The following is a 15,972-nucleotide window of genomic DNA, read 5'->3' as shown; positions in this document are numbered from 1 at the left end:
TACGACTTACGCTGAACGAAAACACTTTCGGTTTTCAGAGGATTTCGGTTTTCGGAAGTGCGGATAAAGGATACACTATCCCTTATCCGAAAGGGTGAGGGGTCGGCGGGGGGTCGGGGAGAAAAGAATATCGGACAGGCCGCTGCAGCTATCGGACGGGCTGCTGTATTGTTGGGTTCACTCTCCCGGTATACCTCCTTCACACTGCCCGGCTCGGCCTGCAATCTCCTACCCAGGAGGGAACTCAGTGACCCTCTGCCCTGCTCAGCGTAAGTCGTGCGCCACTCTGGTCATGTCATGCGCACGACTTACGCTGAACGAAAAAACCTTCGGTTTTTAGAGGGTTTCGGTTTTCGGAAGTTCGGATAAAGGGTAGTCTACCTGTAATAGCATTCAATCTCTGACAATTAGTCTACAACAGACTACATGAGGAAAACCTCAGTGGTGGAGAGCTTTGGGAACCAAAGTCAAAAGTCACATGTTTCTCTCAAGCCTGGTACACTTACCACAAAAGTTCATACTGAACAGATATGAAAGTTTTTTTTTAAACTGTTGAAGTACAACAATTCTGTTAAAACCATAAGCACATTTTATTTTAACAAATATGTAGAATGATGTGTTACCCATTATTTTTCTCTAACCTGGATGATGGTGACTGCTCTATGTCTGCTCTCTTCACTTCCATCAAATATCTTCCATTTCTTAGCTGGACCCCCAGCACTGTTCTGTAAAGCAACTTTCATTCTGTCGCAGTAATCTCTCCATGCAGTCTGAATCACTGAAGCAGCATTATGAAGTACCATGTACATATGAATATGTCTACGAATAATATACCCCCGCCAGTGGGACTGCAAGACAGTAGCTGCATTGCTGTCAACACAAGGATAAGGAAACACATTGTTAATCAGGAGAAACAGCAAATCGTTATTTAAAAGACAAAACAACACTCGTACCTGATCAACCATTAACTGATGAAGAAATTATAATTTTGTTTTGTGGGGGCGTGGCCCAATTATGTCTTAAATTTTCACTGGCCAATACTGATGATTTATGGCAAAAAGTTCTGCTTATTGACAAGTTATCTTAAAAGCTAGTTTTCCTTCCTGTTAATTGTTTTATACTAGTTTTTCTTCCTGTTACTTGTTTTGTACTTGTTTTATAAATGGCTATCCTTCCCACCCCACTGTTACCTTTGGAGTCCCCAAGGATCTATCTGTGGCCCACATCTCTTCCTCATCTACATGCATCTAGGTAATATCATCCGAAGGTGCCAGTTCCAACTTGTATGCTTACAGATCCCAGTTATACCTCACCACCAATCCACTGGATCCCTCCACTGCCTCCGTGTTGTCAGCATGCTTGTCCGACATCCAGTCCTGGATGAGCCACAATTTTATCCAGTTAAACATCGAGAAGACTGAAACCATCGTTTTCAGCATCCGCAACAAACTCCATACCTTCGCCTCTGATTCCATCCTGGCCACTGCTAAAGGAGGAAGCTGACTGTTTGTAACCCCGTTGTCCTATTTGACTCCAAGCTGATTTTCAACCCCATATTCTCTCCATCACAAAAGACCACCTACTTCTACCTCCGTAACATTGGCTGTCTCCACAAATCTGCTGGCGAAACCCTTATCCATGATTTTGTCACCTCCAGACTCAATTATTCCAATGCTGCCCTGGTTGGCTTCCCACCTTCCACCCTCCATGAACTCCAACTCATCCAAAACTCTGCTGCCCGCATCCTAACCTGCACCAAGTCCTGCTCACTCCTGTGCTCGCTGATCCACTTTACCTCCCGGTCTTCCAATGTTTCCAATTTACAATGTTTATCCTCGTATTCAAATCCTCACCCCTTCCTATCTGTAACCCCATCTGATCCTACAAACCTCCAAAATCTGTGTTTTTCTCCAGATCTGGCCTCACTTCTTTTGCACCACCATTGGCAGCGTGCCTTCGGCCATCTAAGCCGTAAGCTTTGGAATTCCCTCCCTAAACCTCTCCATCTCTCTCTCTGCCTTTAACACCCTCCTTAAAACCTATCTTGACCAAGCTTTTAGTTACCCCTCCTAATATCTCCTTCTTTGGCTTGGTGTTAACTTTGGTCTGATTACACTTCTGTGAAGTGGCTGGGACTTTTTGCTACATTGAAGGTGCTATATAAATGCAAATTATCGTTGTTGTACTTATGCTGAAATTCCTGTTGCTTTACATCTGGTTAGTGTTAACTTCATTCAGGGAATGATATACGAGTAGAAATATTGTTTACTATTCCAAAATAAAGGACGTAGCACTAACATAAATCCAGGTTCATTATGTCTGTATTGCAGTGTGCATCAGCTATCGTGCTTAAAGGTATACGCCAATGCAGTATTAACCATTGTGATCAAGTAAGATCTTATTCGTGCCTAGAAATATTTCTGTTAGTACAGCCTTCTTTTCATTTTGAAGAACAGTTGTGCATAAAAAGTGATACGCTCCTTCAATATGGTAGATTAATAAGGGCAGATAAGACCGTCTCAAAAAAGATTGAAAAACACATTACAGTTTGTAAACATACAAATGTCCCTTATAACAACATTAGACAAAAATAACTATGGACTAAATAAATTAATCTTTGCTATAAAGTCACTGTACTGAAGGGAAAAAGACACAATTTAATTTAATTGGCTGAAAGGCTAAAAGCAAATTTAGGTAACCAGTTGAAGTGGATGCCTTATTGATGTCCAACTTGTGATAAGAAAAATTGGTGCAAATTGCTGGTTTTTGAACTAACTGATTAACTAAAAATATAATGCAAAAACTGAGCATGCGCAAGCTATGCGTGAAGAAAACCAAACCAACATTTTGTGTGCTTACTAAAATTTAGAAAATAAGGAGATCTGCCTACAAAGTTGCTGACCCCAAGCATATTGCACATTTCCTTCTGCACACAACAGTTCTTGGACAGCTAGTTCTTCCTGTTCATTATTGCAACTTTATAAATTGCAGTTTTGGCTGGCTTAGGTCATCTTCACAAGGTTAAGCTGGAAAACCATATAGAAAGAATCAAAGATACTAAGACAGAAGCAGTAAGGGAGGAAGATAATGTAACATACATCAAATATTGCAATGACCACAGCAAATATTAAAAGTCAAAGTTTAAGAGAGCAAAACAAAGTCAAAACTGCCCTTGTTTCTATCTGTACCTCTGGTTGACACAGTGCTAAACAAATATTACAATCCATCCTTTCCCTATTGCTAAGAAAGTGAAAATCACAGGAGAGCCCCTGCTTCTTACATTAATCACACCAGCCACACTATCTAACTTATATGCAATGCAATGTACACAACACCATAATTACAGGAGCAGACGTTTTATAGTACATAATGAATTATAATTACTGCAAATTCTGGTAACTGCTAGAAATTAAGTAGTCTCAGCTGCTTATTTGGCCTATTCAACTTCCAAAATTTCTGAAATGACACCTAAAATACAAATACACAAAGGATAACTATATCAATACATCTATTTGTGTTATTACTTTATTAAGTTGTCCTCTGAAATATGTTGTTGGTGCTTCCGCATCAAACTCTCTTTATTCTGTGGCTCTGACGCTATTCTGTTGTATTCAGAATGTATTGGGCCCTTCCTTATTCTGAAATCCTGCAGAGAAATAGCAGTTCTTTCCTGGTTTGCAAGGAGTCTGGGGTCACAGTGCTCGGAATCCTGACAAGCTATGTGTGAATAATCGCTTTGCTTTCTGTTTTCAGAAATGTAGGTAACAGCAGTCTGAACCTGGTCAGAAACAACTTTGCCGTCAGTGTTCTGGCTATTTTCTTTTGTATGATTGATGGTCAACTTGTTATGCTGCTTTCCAACACTGAGTTCTTCCTCATGAAGACTATTAGGATGTTTTTTCTCTTCTGTAATGCATAACTCCCCATACTCATGGGCATATCTACATTCTTCAGCCAGCTGCATCAGTTCCTCACAGTGCCGACAGCGTGTTTCTGTAATCTCCAAAGAGTCCAATCTGTTATTAAAAAGGACAAAATATGCAAAAAAAAATACATTAAGTGCTGCATTTTATTACAGAATGATGCTAATGATAAGCATGGCATAAAAACAGTCGAGCTCATACCAGGGTTGTGCCATAGGGCCACATTTTACCATTTAGTCCTCATGATGAGAGCACATTATCAGAAATTCAGCCACAGAGGTTATTTAAAACTAATGTTTGAAAAATTGAGAGGGCCGCAAATCGGATGGACTGACCTATACTCCATATTTTCAATATGGGCTCTTGTGTGATGCTGTGTGCCGGAAGTTCAAAATTGTAACATTTATCCCATAGTTTCTACCATTTTGTGTTTCTGAAGCTACCATTTCCCTTAGCATGCAAGAGAAGAGTGGTTTCAGCACGTGCAGGTGACATTTAAAAAAAAACTTTAACTTCCATCAAAAATGCCATTAAGTTTTGTTTTGGAGTGGTTGAGGCGAACAGCATAGATTCATTTAAGGGGAAGCTAGATAAATACAATAAGGGAGAAAGGAATAGAAGGATATCTTGATAGAGTGAGGTGAAGTAAGGTGGGATGAGGCTGGTGTGGAGCATAATCACCGGCATAGATCTTTTGGGCCGAATGGTCAGTTTCTATGTTGTAAATTCTACGTAATTATTTCTGCAGCAGACATTTTCAATGTTTGCTTTTGAAACCTAGAAAACATGCTGATTAATGATGAACCATGCTAATGCATCCAAACCTAAGATTATTTTGCAATTTATTTTAGCCAGTTTTCTGATTTTTGTTTGCAAAATGTAATCCCCATCCCTATGCCTTCACTCAGACGGAACCCACCAGAAAACAGACGGGATCCGGTTATGTTGAGCTCCCAATGACTCTGGGAATTCCGAGTTGGCCTTTGGCAAAACCTCCACCTGCCCTTTACAAGGCCAATGATGCAAAAGGGATGGAGCTAGGAGGAAGGAGTCCCTATGCTGGGAGTTTCTGCTTCCTTTGCTCTGACAGGACCGGCATATAAGTTGGTGGATTGTACATTGAGAAAGGCGAGGCACACTGGCTGCCAGATGTGCGGAACTCCCGGAATAGGGACTCCTTTCTCCTGGCTCTATCCCTTTAAAACAATTACTAATGGAGGGGAGAATGGAGAGAGGTGTATAACTACAACAACAACTTGCTTTTAAATAGCACCTTTAACATAGTAAAATGTTCCAAGGCACTTCACAGGAACGTGATCATCAAAATTTGACACCGAGCTACACATGGAGATATTAGGACCGATGACCAAAAGCTCAGTCAAAGAGGTAGGTTTTAAGGAGTGTCTTAGAAACAGAAAAATAGGAGCAGGAGTAGGCCATTCGGCCCTTCGAGCCTGCTCCGCCATTCAATATGATCATGGCTGATCCTCTATCTCAATACCATATTCCCGCTCTCTCCCCATACCCCTTGATGTCTTTTGTGTCTAGAAATCTATCTATCTCCTTCTTAAATATATTCAGTGACTTGGCCTCCACAGCCTTCTGTGGTAGAGAATTCCACAGGTTCACCACCCTCTGAGTGAAGACATTTCTCCTCATCTCAGTCCTAAATGTCCTACCCTGTATCCTGAGACTGTGGCCCCTCGTTCTCAACCCCCCAGCCAGGGGAAACATCCTCCCTGCATCCAGTCTGTCTAGCCCTGTCAGAATTTTATACGTTTCAATGAGATCCCTTCTCATTCTTCTAAACTCTAGTGAATACAGGCCTAGTCAACCCAATCTTAAAGGAGGAAAGAGAGGTGGAGAGGCAGAGAGGTTTAGGGGGGCAATTCCAGAGCTTTGGGCCTGGGCAGCTGAAGGCACGAGCGCCAATGGTGGAGCAATTAAAATCGCAGATGTGCAAGAGGCCAGAATTGGAGGAGTGCAGAGATCTCAAAGGGTTGTTGGGCTGGAGGAGGTTACAAAGATAGGGAGGGGTGAGGCTATGGAGAGATTTGAAGACAAAGATGAGAATTTTAAAACTGAGAAGGAGTTGGATATATTTCTTAAGGCTAAAGGGATCAAGGGATATGGGGAGAAAGCAGGGACAGGGTACTGAATTTGGATCAGCCATGATCTCATTAAATGGCACAGCAGGCTCGAGAGGCTGAATTGCCTACTCCTGCTCCTATCTTCTATGTTTCTATGAGGCACTGCCGAACCCGGAGCCAATGTAGGTCAGCGAGCACAGGGGTGTTGAGTGAATGGGACTTGGGAGGTGTTGGGATACGGGCAGCAGAGTTTTGGATGAGCTCAAGTTTATGTAGGGTGGGAGATGGGAGGCCGGTCAGGAGAGTGTTGGAATAGTCAAGTCTAGAGGTAACAAAGGCATGGATGAGGGTTTCAGGCAGGGGCGGAGCCAGGTGATGATATGGAGGTGGAAGTAGGCGGCCTTGGTGAAGGGAGTGAATATGTGGTCGGAAGCTCGTTTTGGGGTCAAATACAATACTAAGGTTGCCAGGGAGAGGAATGGATTCAGTGGCTGGGGAATGTATAAGACACCAGAGTCAGAGGAACAGAGAGAACAGGTGGGGGGAAATGGAGAGAGGGTGGCGGGTATTTGTTGGGCTGGAGGAGATGACAGAGAAAAGGAGGGGAGGTTCATGGATGGATTTAAGCAGGAGGATTAGAATTTGGGATTTAACTTTGAGATGTTGGGAGACCAGGATCCAATGTAGGTGAGCAGAACAAGGGGTGCTGAATGAGAAGGACATGGAGTGGGAAGGAATATGGGCTGCAGAGGTTTTGATGAGCTAAACTTTACAGAGGCTGGAGAATGGGAGGCTGGCCAGGAGAACATTGGAATAGCTGAGTCTGGAGGTGACAAAGGCCGGATGAGAGTTTCAGCAGCAGATGGGCTGAGACAGAGACGTAGCCGAATGATGCTACGGAGGTGGAAGTAGGCCGCCTTCCGTCGAGAGAATATAGGTTGGAAGCTCGGATGTGATGCAAGAAAAAGGCTGTTTCTTTTCTGCAACAGACACATTTGACAGGTAATGATGGTGGAAGAAAAAGAATTGAAAATGACCACAGAGAAGGGTCTTATACAATGTAATCAGAGAAAGATCACATTGATTTGCTTAAAGAGACAGATATTTCCACAGTATTTCCCCTTTGGCTAAGAAAATAGACAATAACAACTAAAGGAGGAGACATATTAAAAGTCAAATATCCAACAAACAGACTTTTGTATTGTGGAATACATTTTTCTCAGTTGTCATCCACATCTAATCTTTTCTTTTTTAAATGCAATTTATTTTGTTTATGGTTTTGATTTCTAGTATCCCTGGAATCCTATGTTGTCATAGCAGGATATTACTCCATTTAAATAATTCCACGTGCTCAGGCAGCTGTACTTTATGTACTGTGGCAGAAACAAATCCCGTTTCCACTGACCTTGTCTCGTAACATCACCACTGAAGAGGGGAGATTGAATGGCAGATTATCATTGCAGCTAACTCGCTGCTTCCATGGTCTAGTGGCACTTTCTTACTGCTGGTGATTAGAGCCCAGAGAAAACCAAATATTTGGGACAGTATTGCTAGTTCACTGCTGCCACCCAGCTGTGAACTCCTGTTACTGCTGGTGATTAAGATTGGTCCTAACTATTGCCAGCCAGAAGAATCACACCCACAGTTCTTGAGCTACCTTCAAACTGAGCCAAATTAGCACAAATTTTGCAATACCACTTCTTAAGTCATGAACATAGGCAATTTATGAAATTGTACGGGGTAAATCCTTTGAGGCTAAAGATAGTGTGTACAGGAAACTTTCTGATATCCGGCACTGACAGGACTGAGCTGGTGCTGTAACATCAAAAGTGCCGGACATACCAGAGTTAATGTTTAAACATACGGAACTGAGAAGCTCCGTGTGAATCAACAAACCCTGTTGCTTAGCAACAGCTTCAAAACAGTCGGCTGCAGCTGCAAGCGTCTGTAGCTGAAGCTGTTGCTATAGCTACAGACCTTGCAGTGCTTGACTGGGAAAAAAAAGCAACGAGAACTAAAAAAACATATAGAAAACGGCTCCTGATTTTTGCCGTTAGATCGAGTGCTCCGGACATATAACCTCCGGATAAACCAAAGTTTCCTGTATGTGTTTTCAGAATGGAAAGAGCTCTGCACTGCATTGGCTTAGTGATAAACTCAACCTGAGAAAGGGTGAAGCAGACACTGAGTGCACAGTAAAAAAAAAACACATGTTGAAATATTTATGAAGCATAAATTTCTCCCTCAAGTCCAAGGGGGGCAAATTTGAGTGTATCTGGAGCATAACTGCTTTAGCCATCGATCACCAGATCTGGCTGGACCACATCAAGCGTTATCGGGCCTCACTCTCCTCTACCAAAACCACACACTACTCCAGAATCATCCTGGAGAGCAAAGATAACCACTGGCTTCTTTTCTCCACTACGGACCATCTCCTGAAACCCCGCTCCCTGCCCCTCCACCCTCACCTCCAACAAGTGCGAGGATCTCATGGATTTATTCTTCACTAAGATTGATATCATCCATTTCGCTGCCTCTGTCGCATACTCCTCTTCTCTTTGGCCATCAAACTAAACCTCTCTAAAAGCTCTCCCCCCACCCTAGCCCTCAACCCGCGTCTTTCTCTAGTTTCTCTTCTATCTCCCCCCATGGCCTCTCCAAGCTTATCTTGTCTATGAGACCCACCTCCTGCTCCTTTGACCCATTCCCACTAAATTGCTGACCACCCAACTTCTCTTCCTGGCCCATGCTAGCTGATACTGTGAATGGTTCACTCCCCTTTGGTACTGTCCCCCTTTCAAAACTGCCGTCACCAACCCCCTCCTCAATAAACCCATCCTCGACCCCTCTGTCCTTGTAAACCACCAATCTCCAACCTCCATTTCCTCTCCAAAGTCCTTCAATATGTCATATTCTCCCAAATCCATGCCCATCTTTCCCACAACCCCGTTTAAATCGCTCCAATCACGTTTCCGTGCCTACCACAATCTAATCCAAGTCACAAATTACATCCTCTGTGACTGTGACCATGGTGACTGTGTCCTCATCCTTTTCAACCTCTCTGCAACATTTGACATGGTCCACCACAGCATCCTACTCTGGAATTCCCTCTATAAACCTCTGCCTCTCCACTCTCTCTCCTCCTTTAAAACCTATCTCTTTCACCAAGCTTTTAGTCACCCCCTCCTAATATCTCCTTCTTTGGCTCAATGTCCATTTTTGTCTGATTATGATTCAGTGAAGCACCTTGGGACATTTTCATACTTTAGAGGTTCTCTATAAATGCAAGTTGTTGTTATAAATATGTCAATCTTTTTATTGATTTGCTTACATACTATGATATAATGTAAAGATAGTGTAGAAATGCCAGTAAGCCAAAGTGACATTTTTACCAAATATTGAATTTCATTCCAACCCACACCGGGAACTAGCCTCAGTGGAAATCTCAAGTCAAGTGTTGATATATTAAAACTGGAAAATACCTATACTAAATTGTCCTGTTTCCTGTTTTATGCAATTCTTTAATCAAACCAACATATGTGTCAAAAAACTATGTGCTTGCATGAAGCATGGCCTCATGTTACAGTCAAAAAGGGATGAAATGTGAAAAGAGAAACTTACTCTAGTTCAGTTTCATGTCTCCTGAGTAATAATTCAAAGTCCTGAAGCTGGGCCTGACACAGTGCCAGAAAACTCCCTGGTGAAGGTCTGCTATGCCTTTCTGCAGAAGACTCATCAGTGGAACTAATCCTCTCACCATCCACTACCTTCAGTCTTGGCAATATTTTCAGGACTGAACATCTGAAAGAAACAATACACAAGATTGATATAAAAGATTGCTGCTATATTTTATTGTTGTATAGTACTAAAATATAATTGTAATCTTTCATTGAAATCCTGTGTTTTTTTTAATTGTATAGCACCATATTTAAATGCTCCAAGTTGAATATTCATATTGGATTTAACCCTTAAAAACAATTTTTCCTGCATAGAAAAGTATGATATTATAACAATACAAGATCACCATTAATCAAAGCATAAGTCAATCTTAAAAGATTATACAATTTAGTGGCCAAAAAGATGATTAAAGGTAAAATTAAAGGTGTCCCCTTCAAAAAAACAGAAAAAAACCATGGACTCACGCCAGAAATCCTGAACTGGGAATAATGCATCTCAGATCACCAGAGATTAAAAGTGAGGGAAAAAACATAATTTGGCCCCCTCCTCTGTGAATACTAAATTATGTGTTCCTGGAAAAAAAGCACAACATGCTCTTTTCTCCTGTAATATGTTATCTTTTCCTTTCATATTAAAAGTTCAGGAAGAATTATCTGAAAGGAAAATATAGTAATAAGGAGTATCACCACAGTGAATTTAAACATCCTTGTGAATGGCCTGTCAACATGCTCATCAATTCTCTTTATAAGAAAAGGCTCAAAGTTCTAATAAAGCCTAAGAAGGTGTTTTATGATGGATATTCTCAGTAAAATCTGTGTTGTTGAATCCTAACATTTAATAGAGAATGGCCAGCTATAAAAGGTAAATTTTACATTTGGTCTCTCCTAATATCTCCTCCTTTGGGTCAGCATCCACCTTTTCCCCTTACGCCTCTGCATTTTCCTTTAAAGGTGCTAAATAAATGCATACTGTTATTGTTATGTTATCTTGTTAATACTGTAATTTTCAAAGATTATTTCTACTTACAGCATTATGATGTCTCAAATAAAGTACATTTTTGTCAAGTATATTTTCCTAGGTGCACTGGAACTAGTACATCACTTACTAAAAAATTCAATATATAAATTATTTTTCTGTTTCACATTTAGGCAATAAAAATACCGTCTTTCCAGAAACTTCACTTCCTGTTTTCATAATTTTTTTAAATTATGCTTTAACGTCAACATTTAACCTTGAAATTCTCCATGTAAACATTATAATGGAATTTTCCTTTGTAAACAGCTCCTGTAACACTGTAGTTACAGGCATTCTGCCACTAGATGGAAATCTAGCACCTCTGTCACCATTGCCATGATAGCAATCCTAAACTAACCTCTAAACCTGCTGCTGTTGGTCTGTTACAGCTTTTCCTTTGTGTTTTTGAAATTATGAGTAAGCTTCAAAACTTTGTGCCAAGTTTTTTAAAACAAAAATTGGTGCAGCTTTATTTATGATGCTGTGTTTCTGTTGTAATTTTTTTCTTTAAATTCAGCTGTCATCGGTCCTGCTCGCTCCAGCCCTGGTGCTGCTTTGAAGTTTAATGGCGCTGTCAGCTCTACTCCAGCTCGCCATAAATTTTTTTCAATTGCTCCTGCTTCCTCCAGCTCCTGTCAAGGACCAATAAATTTTTCACTGGTTACGTCGGCCTCGCTTCCTCTCGCCCCAGATCGGTTCTGTGTTAATTTTTTTAAGGGCAGCAGTAGCTGTTGTCAGTCCCACTTGCTCCAGCTCCAGTTCTGGTTTCAAGCTTTATGGCATCAACAGTCCAGTTCTCCATTTTCATTTTTAAAATCGCAACCTTCAGCCCAGTTTGCTCCAGCCTTGGTTCTGGTTTAAATTTCCATGGCACTGTTAGCCCCGCTCCAGTTCTCCATTAATTGTTCAGTCGCTATGTCGGCCCCTGTTCCTCCAGCTCTAAATTTTTCCACAGCCCTATTGGCCTCACTTTCCCCAGTATAGCTCTCAGTAAATGTTTATATGGCTCTCGTTTCTGTAACACTTTTCCACCTCTGGGTAATTTTTTAAATGGCCCTGTCTGATTCCGTTCCTCCTGCTCAGAATAAAATTTTTAATAGCATTTTTCACTTCACTTGCCTTGCACCCCACTCTAACTAGAAATAATTTCTTCAATGGTCTCAGTTGGTGGACAATTTTTAATTGGGCTTGGCCCCTAAAGCTCCATTCATATTTTTAATATTTTTTTTAAATAGTCTCAGTTGACGGAGACATTTAAAATCCACACGCTTTCTCCGCACCCACTCAGGCTCTCAATAATTTTAAGTAGCCTCAATTAGTGGACAGATTGTAATTGGACCTGCTTTCTACAGCCCTGGGTATATATTTAAATCGTTGAGTTGGTAATGCGGTCATGCCTGCAGAGCATTGAAATCAATGGGTAATGCTAAAACAGACATGGCTGCTGTTCTTACTTGCTCCAGAGGAGGTGCTGTAACCGCCCCCGCCACCCCCCCCCCCCCCCCCCCCCCCCCCCACCTAGTACAACACAGTTAAAAGACAAAAGCAAAATACTGCGGATGCTGCAAATCTGAAATAAAAACATAAAACGCTGGAAATACTCAGCAGGTCAGGCAGCGTCTGTGGGGAGAGAAACAGAGTCAACATTTCAGGTCGATGACCTGTTGTCAGAACTTTTGTTAAAAGACATACCATTTCCTACGAATAACTATGAGCAAGGCCATGGGAGATTCAGTATTATTTAATATTTTCTTAAATTGTATCAGTGGAGGACACATCTTTATATTATGAGGGTATAATCGCTGCATGAGGGTGAAAGTTATTTACCAACTTTTACAGTATACTGACCTGGCAATATTGTAAAAAAGAAATATAATGCATATAAGTAATCATGTCAATTACAAGAACTAATTAATGTAACACATTTTCTGCAATGGACCTCATTTCATTTCTAGCTTGCTAAAAGTACTGTGATTCCTTCATGACAGATTGTACATGCATCTTTTTAATAACTACAAAATATTATCCACTACCTACAGTTTTTAAACAGTCTTTAAATTAGGGACAATTTTGATGATTTTGGGCTCAGTCCTTTCTTGATGGGAAACTAAAATACATCTTGCGTAAATTGAAATGTTTATTCACATGTTCATTATGGCTCTACTCTCAACAGAAATGCAATCAGTTTATAAATCTACGTGTCAGAGCTACCTGGTTCTTATCACACAGATATTTCAAACTTCCCTGCAAGCGATAAGAAGTGGAGGGTTCCTGCTTTATGTAACAAGAAGCAATAAAATAGTCATGATTAATTTACCCAAGAGCTATGTTCAGTCTGGTTGCCCTATGACAGCAATGATCTGTAGGTTCTACTGTTGATTGCACATTTAAGCCAAATGCTTATAATGAGCTCTGATTATGAACTTCCAGTAACCCTATTCCTAAGGCCCTGAATGATAGCAGCTCCCCTACGTCTGAAGCTTTCATCTCTAGCCAGCTTAACACTCCCCAAAATGAAAACAACTAAGAAGTGCTAGGTCCTGCACAAGTGCAATCTTGCTTATAACATGTGCATTTCACATGCTTTACATTCAAAAACTTTCAAAGCATACGCTAACTGTTTACTTTATCACAACTAGCAAACAGTTTTCATACCAGTATTCCATAGACAACAAAACAAATGTCAGGTTTCAATAGCTCATCATACATTGCAATCAACCAAAGGTCAGCCCATGTGCAATAATTGTTCACTCAGTAGTCTACAGTTAAAACTTTGTGTCACTGAATCATCAATTAGAGCTAGATTTTCCACCCATTGACTGGGAATGAGTGGCCAATGCAGCCCGAATTAATGCCTTGATGTTTTTCTGCTTTCTGTTTGGAGACGCATGATAGACTGGACCCTCAACATCAGGTGCTACTTGGAAAACAGCCAATTAAAGTGCCACAGGAGCATCACACAACAATGTTCCTATTCAACCCCATTCCTTGTGTTGCATGAATTTCTAGGATCAGCTTGTCTTGCTTACACTGCTTTGGCGATAACATGACTAAGCTACTCTGCAGAGTGATATATAAAAATGACTATTAGCCTTAATCTAACATTAAGGACTGGTAATTTTTAACCAGATGGTGGAGCAGTATTCCACAGCACTGTAACAACCGATATAGGGATATCTATAAGCTTGTATACATATGATTCAAGACTCTAGCCTGGAATTTCCTGGATCACACTTACACAGAAATTATGGCAAAATTTACGCCGGTTTCTGCACCGACTTTGCCAAAGGGAACCTGCACCAACATTTCCTGCAGAGCTCATTTTCCTACGTAAAAACACGTACAAGACAAGTGCAAATGCTGCACCGCCAATAGGGGTAATAGCAAGTGGGATGTTGTCTTCTGCCATTGCACCTCACTCTCAGAGCCTCTTGCCACCATAATTTCACTGGAATTGTGGCGGAAACACCATTTACGTATGTAAACTGATTTTCCACCGCACATCCGGTGCAGTTACGGTAGCAGAGTGGAAGCAGCTCTGAGGAATTTCCCGGCCTTCTGCCATGGCACATCACTCAGAGCTACTTGCCTTTTCCTCCTCCCTTATTATGCAGAACAGGGATATGCCCATTGGGGTATGTCCCAACTGCTTAGTCATTCGGAACACATGGAGGGTGCAGGGGTCTGAAAACCTTTGGACACACGGAGACTGATGGCATTTTGGTTAAGTATAATGCTGATCTCAGTAAGGCAAATAAAAAAAACATGAAGAAACTCACCATCAAACTCCAGAAATCATAGTTACCTCGTACTAAAGTACAGAGAGTGCAAAAATTGAAGACGCATTTTAGAATTTTTAGAAAGATTTTAATCATTTAGGCAAACGACTGATGAAATCTAATACTGACTAACGTGAAGCATTGCACTTTATTTATTAAGAGAGTTATTGGAGCATTGAATGCTTTGCGACATGGAATAGTTGAGGCAGAGAACATTGCATCTTTTAAGGGAACATAAGATAAATATTTGAAGCAGAGAAAGATACAGGGCGCTGAGAAGAGACACACGCAATGGGATTAGCTTTAGATTGCTCTAGCAAAGAGCTAACACAGATACAATAGGCTGCATGTCCTCCAACCGTATAAATTTTTACAACCTGAGCTATAAGATTACAAAAGAACAGCTAAATCTATTCAGCCAGAGTGTAATAATCTCATTCTGCATCCCTGCTCTAACATGTATTAATACTCACTCATGTGCACATGCTACACAACAACTTGCATTTATATAGCACCTTTAACGTAGTAAAAACGTTCCAAGTCGCGTCACAGGAGTGTTATCAAACAAAATTTGGCCCCGAGCCACATACCGAGATATTAGGACAGATGACTGAAAGTTTGGTCAAAGAGGCAGGTTTTAAGGAGCATCACAAAGTGAAATGAAAATTAATCCTAATTTCTTTTCACAATTTTGAAAATTATAGCATTTGAGGGGACCTGCCATTTTCATCTGTACGCAGACTACATGCTTCAGAGATGCTCCCCCAGTCTGTTCCACCAAACCCATCCCCTACCCACTGGCCCTATGCATGTATTACCACCTCCTGCTAAATCCATGTGCCTGAAACCCAACCTCCTCCTCACTCCCACCTCAACTTCACCAAGAATTTCCATGTCCCCAACTATCAGGGTCAAATTTATGAGACATTTCTGCTTATTACAAATGCGTCCAGCTGCACCCTGTTGTAATATCAGACAATAGTAAAAAAAAGTAAAATGAGTCTAGGAAGTTAGCTTAGTTCTAGGTGCACATGATGCACACATAATAATGTGCAAACTACCAAAAGTTTGACACCAAACAGACATATCGAGTGACATCTTCACCTCGATGAGACTGGGAAATCGAATCTCTGCAGCTTGAGGCTTAAAATTCTTGAAGCTGAGTGGGAGAAGAGACCTTCATTTCATCAGTCCAAGAAGTGCCTGCTCCTACCTCTGACAGATTTAGAAACTTGCAGAAAAATAAGCAGAGACCTGGCAGAACCGGTTTCTGGCCCAAATCCCGACCCAATTCCAACTGTGCTGCTGCTGCGAAAACATCCATCCACCAACCCACCCACCCCCAGTCCCAAGAATCTTGAGCTTTACGTCTCCTATTTTCTAGATTTACTTTATTAAAAACATTAATTAGAAAATTTATTGTACATTCCTGAAATATGTTGTACCATAAATAGAGACGCTTAAGTAGCCTGTCCTCATGTTACAGGC

The 15,972-nt window shown here is 41.1% G+C and overlaps 1 protein-coding gene across 5 annotated transcripts in view; it reads right to left on the bottom strand.

The window, feature by feature from the left end:
- The window catches only part of lrriq1 (leucine-rich repeats and IQ motif containing 1), a 223,927-nt gene that overhangs the window by 89,234 nt on the left and 118,721 nt on the right, over positions 1-15,972 (bottom strand). For all 5 annotated transcript variants that reach the window (XM_086009304.1, XM_086009305.1, XM_086009307.1 and 2 more), the window contains 3 exons: positions 9,635-9,814; positions 3,525-4,016; positions 642-870 (listed from right to left, as the gene is read on the bottom strand). In XM_086009304.1, the coding sequence (XP_085865430.1) occupies positions 642-870; positions 3,525-4,016; positions 9,635-9,814 (901 nt within the window). The remainder of the gene's footprint in view (positions 1-641; positions 871-3,524; positions 4,017-9,634; positions 9,815-15,972) is intronic.

Source organism: Somniosus microcephalus, chromosome 16 (assembly GCF_052327205.1).
Source record: "Somniosus microcephalus isolate GS21.2 chromosome 16, FLI_Smic_1.0, whole genome shotgun sequence".
Lineage (NCBI taxonomy): Eukaryota > Metazoa > Chordata > Chondrichthyes > Squaliformes > Somniosidae > Somniosus > Somniosus microcephalus.
The sequence above is the reverse complement of the archived record's forward strand: the minus strand, read 5'-3'. Positions and strand labels throughout refer to the sequence as shown.